General features: G+C 35.4%; 2 protein-coding genes across 3 annotated transcripts in view; both read left to right on the forward strand.

The window, feature by feature from the left end:
* The window catches only part of LOC116015455, a 10,151-nt gene extending 4,545 nt beyond the window's left edge, over positions 1-5,606 (forward strand). Inside the window, exons 2-6 of one of the 2 annotated variants that reach the window (XR_004097617.1) lie at positions 3,393-3,468; positions 3,544-3,816; positions 3,892-4,012; positions 4,094-4,231; positions 5,374-5,606. The gene's annotated coding sequence lies outside the window, so the exon portion shown is untranslated. Of the gene's footprint in view, positions 1-3,392; positions 3,469-3,543; positions 3,817-3,891; positions 4,013-4,093; positions 4,232-4,490; positions 5,045-5,373 lie in introns of those variants that run through there. The other variant, XR_004097616.1, reaches the window with a different exon arrangement.
* LOC116015457 lies at positions 915-2,934 on the forward strand. The gene is made up of 2 exons (XM_031255528.1): positions 915-1,735; positions 2,469-2,934. Exons 1-2 carry the CDS (start codon positions 1,490-1,492, stop codon positions 2,604-2,606), a joined length of 384 nt encoding a protein of 127 aa, XP_031111388.1. The 5' UTR covers positions 915-1,489; the 3' UTR covers positions 2,607-2,934.
* Positions 5,607-10,266: the final 4,660 nt, after the last annotated feature.

Consider the following 10,266-nt stretch of genomic DNA (forward strand, 5'->3'; position numbering starts at 1 on the left):
TATTTAAAAAAAAAAAAAACTTGTAACTAAGAACAATTAAGGTTCCTTAAATTAATGAGTTTTTGGCTCTTTAAGGCTTCCTCATCCGGTTGTTAATTTCAAACAAGAAGCAATGCTTCTCTTATATAGAGGAGCTCAAATGAGCTCCTCTTCATAATTTACCAATGTGGGATCAAAAATTTTCAATTTGTATTTTAAAAAATTATTATATATGTAATTTTGTTTTAATTTGTATTATTATTATTATTATTCCTTTTTTCTTATTATTGTTATTAATATTATTATAATTTTTATTTTACTATTACATAATAATAATATTAATATTAACATGAATGTCCTTATTATTGTTGTTGTTGTTGTTGTTGTTGTTGTTATTATTATTATTATTATTATTACATATTTTATAAGGGTATTTATGTATAATAATAATAATAATAATAATAATAATAATTATTATTATTATTATTATTATTATTATTACAATTATAATAATAATAATAAATTTTGTACAAGGGCATTTATGTCTTTTAAATATATATTCCATTTCTATTCCTTTAACCAACCGAACGCTGGAATACAATTCTCAAGTCTATTCCTTCCGCGAACCAAACGCTGGAATACAATTCATATTCTATTCCTTACTATTCCATTCCTTATGGAATAGTATTCCTATTTCCTTTAAATTCATTCCGTGAACCAAACGTGCTGTTAGAGTATTAGTTAATACATTATAACATTAATAGTTTAACTGTTTAAGATTTATAATTAAAAAAAAAAAAAAAACCAGCTGGCCAGTGGCCTAGTCAGCCGGCTAGGTGCCCAGCCGCGGAGGAGGCCGATTTCGGCCTTCCTCGACGCGGTCGGGCGCCGCCTAGCGCCTAGGCGCGATATTTGCAACACTAATATTTCCCAGTTAGTTACTATGGTGTATGTTTGGTCTCATTCCAGGCCATAAGAAGTGGAAGGTCCAGGATGTTAGGACTAGTAGGGGGCGCTGGGAGCGATGATGACTTTGTTGATCTTCCTTCGGAGTTTGTGGGTAGGTCACGTAACTACAAGGAGGAGCATAGGGAAGCCAGTCCTGAGTTAGAACTCACGCCGGAGGAGGATGTCATGTTTCCAACTGTTCAGACTAGGGGATCTGTTAAAGTACTGTACAATGTTATCAAGTCTCTAAATGCTTGGCAAAGAAGAGTTGTGCGCGAGATTGGTTTTGGTGATCTTCTCTTTTTTGATATAAAAGAGACTCTATTACGAATTGGTCATTGGTTGTTGACCAATTATAACCCAGGGGAAAGGGTGCTTAACCTAGAAAATAAAAAATGTTATTATCACGACTGAGGATGTTGCGGGTGTCCTTGGCTTCCCAATAGGTAGCACTCCCATGATGAAGAGACGTAAGCGGGAGTTATGGCCAATGTTAGTGGAATAGAGGGAGGTTCTAGAGAAACATGATGGTAATATCTCAGCAAAGGATGTGTGCGATGCTATGCTTGGGGAACGGGATGGTGGGGAGTGGTTTAAGAGACATTTCTCGGTGATTGTTGTTACTACTCTCATTGAATGCTCTAGAAATGGTGTCGTGAACCAACAGTTCTTAGATATGCTTGATGATGTCTTTGATATTGTGGATCTGAATTGGTGTGAATGTTTGCTTGAGAGTTTGGGGGATTGCCACACATCCTGGTTAGAAGGGAGGCACAAGAAATATGTTGGCCCAATAGACTTCCTGACGGTATGTTCTTTTACTACACTTAGTTGTGTTTCATATATGAGTTTAGTGTTTAGAGGTTGCATAAGTGCCTGTACTATGTTGCATATTATATTTTCTAGGGTTGCTAATTAAGATGAACTATTTTTTAGTTGTTTAGTGTAATGTTTTTTTTTTTTTTTATTGTTTACTATTTTCCAACTATTGTATTGTGATAGGGTGAGGTAGGGGACCAGGGTTGGTCCTAGGAATTACCCTGCTTTGAAAGATTGGACTTCAAAGATGGTGAAAACGCGACAGTTTGAGTTGCTCTCCCCGTTGCGCCCGGTGGTCAATCGTCATTCTCCTCAACCAACAAGGGCAGTCCAAAGTGATGATGCAGCAAGAGTACATCAAGTGGTTCATGAGTTTCAAGTAGAAATGCCTGATGCACAAGTTTGATAGGTTTTTTTGTTGTTGGGCTTTGTAGCATAGTATTTAGTGTGGGTGTCTGTCATGATTTTTTGTTATCATTTTTCATTTTCAGCTAACTAGTCCCTTGTCCTTGAATCAACCCGTAGTGTACCTACTGATGTGGGCAAGGCACAGCACGGTAGTATGCCTGGGGAGGCTACCGGTGGCCCAATTTTAAACCAAGGCCAGTGTTAACCCAATGTAGGGGGTGGGGGTCACCAGCATTCAAGAATGCAGTATTATTTCTTTGCATTATGGTTTTTGGTGTAGTCATATATCTAACATGTTGTCCTTAATACTGTAGACATCTGTTGAACGTGTAATGGAGAAGGCCAGTCTCCTGCCATGTCAGTGTTGGAGTTTGTCCAAGTGGTGGAGGAAGCGATATGTGATTGATTCAATAGCGGATGATAACCTCAAGCAAGTAGTTGGGGCGACCTAGAAGTTGCTAGGTTTTTGTAGCCATGTGGCCCCTACAGTGCTTGTGCCAGATCATGTAGAGGTGGAGCCCACTTTCACACAACGTGAGGACGCAATTTGGGATAATCCCGATTTCCTATGAGGGGTGGAGGACATCGAGAGAGCCATCCAGCGAAGGGAGGCACTCAAGGATATGTCATCCTTTAGTTTGGGACTCAGGTCCGCAGATGCAGGGGTTGAATGGTGTGGCATCAATGCCATTACTCGGGAATACCAAGGGGATTGTTGGCCAGAGTTTGCGGGTGGGGATGGCAGCGTAAATGCTGTTCTGTTGGAGGGTACTACTGTTTCTGAGGCAAGTCTCCCAGTAGGCTTTTTACTTGGTTATGTATTTCATTTAGGGTAACTGACTTTGGGGTGTGAGTAGCTCAGATGTTCTCTTCCTCGATCATTTATGTTTGCATTTTTTAGCGTTTTGTTGTGCAATTTAGTGTCTCCTATTTTGGGTTATATTACTTAAGTTGCTGCCCACTGTGTGTATGTAGTGTATTGTGTACCTAGTCTTTATATGTGTGTGCCTATGTAATATGTTGTGCACCTATATTCGAGTTTGTGTACATTCGTGGTCTGATTCATGTGCATCCATCAGAGGTTATTTGTTCAATCATATTTTGGACAGTAGTTGATCTCTCATTGGAATACATTATTTGTTTAAGTAGCATTATACTTGGTGTGTTTACTTTCTCAAATATGTTTTAGCCTTTGGTGTTTGGTCCATTTCGTGCGTTGCTGATATCTGTCACCACAGGGTGTTGATCCTTTAGTAGGTCATGTCATCCTCGGATGTAGTGGGCGATCAAATATTTACGACACCACAACCGCAGGTGGTCCTTTTGTTTCTTTGTTGTTAACTTCGTGCTCAATGTTAGCTCTCATTTGTTTATTTATTTTTTTGATAGGTTGGGGTGTCTTCTCATGTTCTTGATGCGGTAGCTGGGGAACATGGCGTGCTTGCTAAGCCACAGAAGGGCTTGATACTAGATATTGAAGGAAGGGAAATTGTTGGGATAGGTCGCCAGTTGATGGCAGAGTACATATCTACCTCATCTTTGTGGAATGGCTGTCAGGTTTGAGTTGCTATTGTTGATGCTTGGGCTAGTGTCTTGAATGACAGAGTAAAAGGAAGGAAACCAAAGGAACCTATCCGATTTTTTGCTTCCATGTAGACTATGGTATTCACTTCGACTGATATTTAATTTCGTATATTTATGTTCATTTACCATATTGTTTTGTGCATGTCATAATAGACGCAGATGGTGGAGACGTCAAGTAGCAAGGAAGAAAGACGTGGAATGTGGGTGGTTTAGTGATCGCCTCCGTGAAGACTATGATATAACTCCGCACCGATCTTGGGCAACCATTGACATGGTAACCTTTGCCTCTGTTTTAATTGTAGTCTTGCTTTATATGGTTTTTATTGACGGTGTTTACTATATTTTTATGTTGAAGTTTCTTTTCCCACTGAGTGATCGTGGTCACTACTACATTATAAGTGTGGATTTGAAGAAGATGAAGATGGATATCATTGATAATTGTCCTACAACTGCTACTAACAAGTCCAGATATGGCAATGCTCCCACAGACTTGGTAAGGACACAAATATCGTGTAATATTCGTATTAATTTCAATTTTTCCACCATGCCTGTGGTGCTTTCTTTTTCGTGGTTGGACATTTCATGATGGGGGGTGTGCATCATGGTGATATTTGTTTTGCATGAGGGCTGATTTAGCTGTGCATTTCTGACTATGTAATTGTGCATTCACAGATGACTTATGTGTGTTTCTGTCATGAATTTCTAAGGTGGGTTCTTGTGTCTAACTAGTGTATTCTGTGTGGGCATTGTAGCAAGCATTCTTTGCCTTATTTTTTGTGGGTGTTAATCTTCATAAGCGGGCGGATCGTGTTAGACGCTTGACGCCGAATCGTATGTAAATGTATTGGAGGGACGGAACCATATTGGAGGACATTGGCATTTATACTATGTCTACTTGGAGTCTTATTTGGGTTAGGGTGTTTCAAGTTGGGAGTGTGGTATAGTCAAAGGTGGCAGGAACATATTGAATGATTTGCGTAAGAAGTTCATGCACGATATTTTGGTGTCCAACATTAACACTCCCAAGCATTTTGTAATTCAACGTGTGTTGGAGTATGATTGTAGTTTGTTTGGTCATGCTAGGTAACATTCATGGAATGGTTGTTTTTTTGGGTGTGTTTATAAACTTTAGATAGTTGGTGGTTTTTGACTTGTATAGTGCACCGTTTGGTTTTTTGGCTTTCGTTGTTCTAGTTTTGCGTTTTTTGTCCAGTGAAAAGCCTTTACTTTAGCAATAGGGTGTGTGGTAGTGTACACTTAACGAAGTAAATATAATTGGGTAGTACTAATGCATTGACCTTGTCGATATGTAATTTTGTTCATAAAAAAAAAAAAAAAAAGAGAAAGAAGAATTTTGTTATTTTTGCACAGTGATCATAGTATATGGGAAGTTAAAAGTGCATATGCTTACCTAAAGTGTTCCATTGGAGTTTCATATCTCTTTTTAAATTCAGATCCGTTTAACTTTATTAAAGACTATATTTTCGCAATAAGAAATGCTTGGGTATTGGGTTCCAAATTTATTGCCTTTTTCCTAGAATAATCCATTCCTTACTTGGGTTTCCGGAATACACAGGGTGGTTAATCTAGTTTTCATATGCATAACTCGTCCTACTACATTGCACATTAATGCAGGGGTGGTTGCACTGGATGTGGTTCTGCGCTGCACTGGTAGCTATGCTTGTTTAATGTCGATGTGTGGGGTATTTTTATATGAGCGATTGAGAGGGTTTTAATGTGCTAAGTTGAATCATATCCAGAAACAACCATTACAAACATCCAATTTAAAAAATTGATACATCAATCCTTTAGGCAGGATTCCCAATGTTTTGTGAAATAATTGAGTGTGAAGAATAACGTTGCAGGAAGCAATATTCCAAATTTGTGTAATCATGTCACATTTGTGTAATTACGACTGTCATGGTGTTCATATTTGTCACATTTGAGACAACGGCATGCTCGCTTTGCTCCCACTTCTATTGCTATCTCTCTTTTGCCCTTTATCCTTTTGTCACTACCCTTGTTTTTTGCTACAACGGCGAGTCGAATGCACACATCTGCTCGTGTTACTGTCCCGGATAGCAGGCGTGTGAGTGCTTCCATTTGCTTGTTGTCCCCACTAACTAACCCCACGCATGAGTGTATTTCTGTCCATAGTTGATTTCTGATAGTTTCGGAGTTGTCCTCTATTGAGTTCTGCTCGTTGTCTATATTATCCATGCCCGATATTGGATGGATGCAAGCTTTTCTTGTCTACCGTGACACTATGTACTTGAAAATGAGAAAGATATAGCGGCATAACAACCCTACACGCGTAAATATCCCGCAGGTACAGTTGATAGTCTCATCATTAGGATTGTGGGTAACACAGTATGCGATGTCATCATCTCCTTTAATCTCGTAGCAATCTGTTTGCCCATTTTTCGTTATAGAAATCACATTACATGAAAAACGATTATTCTCAATCTCGGTTTGTACCTCAACCCTCATTTCATTTCCACCTCTCAACTCAGCCCTCTCACTCTTTACATCAAAAGCTCTCGCCTCTGTTTCTCACCTAGACTTCCAGACGCCACCATCGGCTCATTGCTGGAGACTGAGTCTTCTCTTTCTCTGTTTGGACCGTTTTCATCTCTTCGCTTACTCGTCTCTAACTTTGCCTCTACATCTCCAACTTCGATTCACCGACTCTCTATGGGTATGTGACCTGTGAGCCAGTCTCTGACTATCCACCTCTCAGGTAAGTCTCCTCTAACATCATATCAAAGTCTCAAACTCATTTCCTCATAGCTTTCACTTTTGAATAGATTATGTTACCGACCGGTTTTATCCACATGATAAAATAGACATGAAACTCTTGCCCAATATACACTTGAAACTTCGCATCAACTTTTTCCATGATGTTGTTGGGATGAGGCCATGAGGGTTGTAATGGAGATTTAGGCATACTAAAACATTGCATTATCGTCCCCAATAGAGCTTGAACCAATAATCTCCTATTTAAGAGGGTTATTTCATGATACTAGAGCACAAGGTCATTGGTTTCTCATTCCCATATTGTTGTTGGGATACGTACCGTGTGTACAGAAACTCATTCTTATCATAATTCTTGCATGACATATTTTTTACAAATTACAATTCTAGATATATTTTCATTGTTTGTTAGGAAAAAACTTGTGTGCAACATTACTTATAAAGAAAATATAATACTTTTGATAAAAAAAAAAAAAGAGTACAGTAATACTTTTACATCAAAATATAAAAGTATTACATTTGTCCTCAAAAGTATGATGTTTTTCCTTATAAGTAATAAACATTTTATTCCTGATTTAGTATTACATTTGCTAGTATAAATATTACATTTGCATATTGACTCGACCCGTCGCATAGATAAAGATTTGTGAGACGATCTCACATAAGTGTGACCCTCTCTGTTATATTTGTCTACTCCATTGTTATATTTTGTTTGGTTAATAAAAGGGATTAGTCATAATTTTTTTTCATTCATTTTAAACAGTTATATATTTCATAAAGTATGCCTAGTTACCTTGCTACGATTTTTTAATGTATACCTTGCGATAATATTGCTACATGAAGAGCATTTCGACTGGAGGGTCCACCGTACCACAAGTAGGATTTGCACATGTCTTCAGTATTTTTCCAAACAAACAAAAAAAAAGAAAAGAATAAATGATATGAGTAATGCCCTCCATTAGATTTCACCACTATTGTAGCAAGCTAACTATGTATCAAATTAAGATCATTGATGTTGGGTAACCCCAGTCAAGTAGGTCACGTCGTTGACTTTGTAATCACAAAATTATAAATTTAATTTTTAGCTTGTTTATCTAGTCTTCTTGATTTGAACCAAGCTATGATCTGTAATAAAGTATGCAGAAGTTACTGGCAGCGAAGGAAGATATACGTTCAAACAGAGAAGGGAGGAGACTGCTTGGTATTTTTCCTTTAGGCTTTATTTGGAAAGCAGGAAAATGACTCATTTTTCAGAAAATAGGCTCATTTCCAGTGTTTGGATGTATTCTGGAAAACTGTCATTTATGTGTTTGGTTCATTTTGAAAATGAGTAGAATTGTATAATTATATTTTTTTTTAATTTCATTTAAAATATTATAATATTTATAATAATATTAAAAATAATATTTTTAATTGAAAAAACGTCCCCGTTTTCAGTTGAAACCAGAGCACTTTGGTTTCCGGCAAAAACCATGCCGGAAACCAAACCATGGTTTCCGCTGGAAACCTTCGGCTGAAGTGTGAAGTAAAATGGCGGAAGTCATTTTTCGCCATTTTGGGGTGATTTTTCCCAGTCAACGGAAATCAATTTCCGTTGACTAGATTTTCCATGTGTAGCCAAACATGGAAAGCCCGGAAAATAATTTCCGGAAATCATTTCCGAGCTTCCAAACACAGCCAATTTATTAATTTCAAGACAAGATTGTTGTTACAATGAAAGTTCTAATTCAGTACTTTCAATTAGATGGGCATGCAACAGTCAAGAGCCTTGTGATCTAATGACACCAAGTTACTTTCCCATGGATTCGAGTCTCAATAAAAATGGTATTGACTCTTCGTGCTTCAAAAGGTTCAACATTTAAGAAGCTTTAAAAAAACCTATACTACAATTGGTTAGTGAGAACATGAACTTATTAATATGGGAATTATCTGTGTATATATACAACGAAGTAAGTACTACATAATTTAGCAAGTGGGTGAATGTCCACACTGATCTATCAGTTACTCTATTAAATAACGATTTCCATGGTTGTATAGATGTGTACGATTTCATTAATATGTGATCATAACTTTGATTAACAAATCAACAAGAAGCTACGGCTTGTTAAAATATTCTACCTATACTGTGTATTGCAATGGATGTTAATGTCAATATATTCTACATATCATATTCAGTCTATAATGTTGGTTGGAGGTTGGCGAAGAGCACCAGGTAGTTAGGAGATTAAAAAATATTATGGTATAATGAAGTAAAGTTGCATCTTCATTATAAACTATAACTTTTGATATAGTGATAAGCGTTTGATCTAACTAGTAAGTGGTATGAAAGTCAAGTCACAAGACATGGGCAGCTAGCTGCATGATATGTATTTTATCGTTTTAATCTTCTTTTGAGGGAAACAAATTAGAATATATCATTTGGAAATAAAATATTTGTCTCGATTTGGCAAGTGTAGATTGCTTCCAATAACTGCTTACAACTTATCTTTAAAACTGCTTACAAGTATTTGTTAGATTAATCCATTAATCATCTATTAATGAATTAATCTGCATTACCATGAACCAAAAATGTGTTACTTTTTAACTTGTAAGTTCAAAGTCAAACTAACAATGAACAATATTGAATAATTTATTAAATAATTTATAAGTCATGAGTTGAAAACTAATACTATATCATGACTACTTAGTTGACAAGAGATTATAATGCAAATATGTAATCTAAGAAGTACATAGTTTAGCATGTGACTATGTTATACTGTTGATGGGTGAATGTCCACACCGATCTATCAGTAATTAAATGATGATTTTTATGGTTGTTGAATATAATGTTGAAATCAAAACTCTAGTTTAACTAAGTGATTTTTATGGTTGTTGAATATAATGTTGAAATCAAAACTCTAGTTTAACTAAGTGATTATTAGATTTTCAAAAATAAAAAAAAAAAACTTATTCCATATAATATTATTCAAGTTATATGACTTGATTTAGGAAAAAAAAAAAAAAAAAAAAACAACCTCACGTTTTTCTGTGTTACTTAATGAGTGTCACATTATCAATAAAAAATAAAAATAAATTTTAAAAATAGGTGCAATATTAGATATTACTCAAATTTTACGTTCAACTAATCACACATTAAAAAAATTATTTATATAAAGTCCACATCCACTATCAAAAATACATTCGAAGTAAAGCTACCTTATAACCCTAATCAATAAAAGAGATCAAAAATTTTTATCAGTTGCGAATTGGCAAAAATTGTCATTTATATTATATATACTAATATTTTCTATGCGCAATGCACAAAAATCGATGTCTAATATTAGTACTCTATATTAAAATCTTAGATTTATTTAGATTTTAGATATTTGTATTATAATAATAATAATAATAATAATAATAATAATAATAATGTAAATCATTTTTATAAATTTGATATTTATATTTTATATTTTAGAAATAACTTATATAGTGCTCAAATGTATAATGTCTATACCAAGAACCTTGTGGTCCAGTGGCACTAAGTTCCTCTCTCATATAAGGTATGGGATTGAGCCTTAGTAGAGGTAATATTGACTTTTGTGTTTTATTTTTTTTTTAAAAATGTATGTCTATATATTATTATTACCATTGAAAAAAATAAAGAAAATATATGGTGGATACATGTAAATAACAACAATAGTTGGAAAATATAACAAAAATTATAACGGTATGGTTATATTTGACTAAAATATTGTATAGTAAAACTCTTGTAGCATAATGTATAAAAAAAAAATA

Source organism: Ipomoea triloba, chromosome 4, assembly GCF_003576645.1.
Source record: "Ipomoea triloba cultivar NCNSP0323 chromosome 4, ASM357664v1".
In the NCBI taxonomy this organism is placed as follows: Eukaryota; Viridiplantae; Streptophyta; class Magnoliopsida; order Solanales; family Convolvulaceae; genus Ipomoea; species Ipomoea triloba.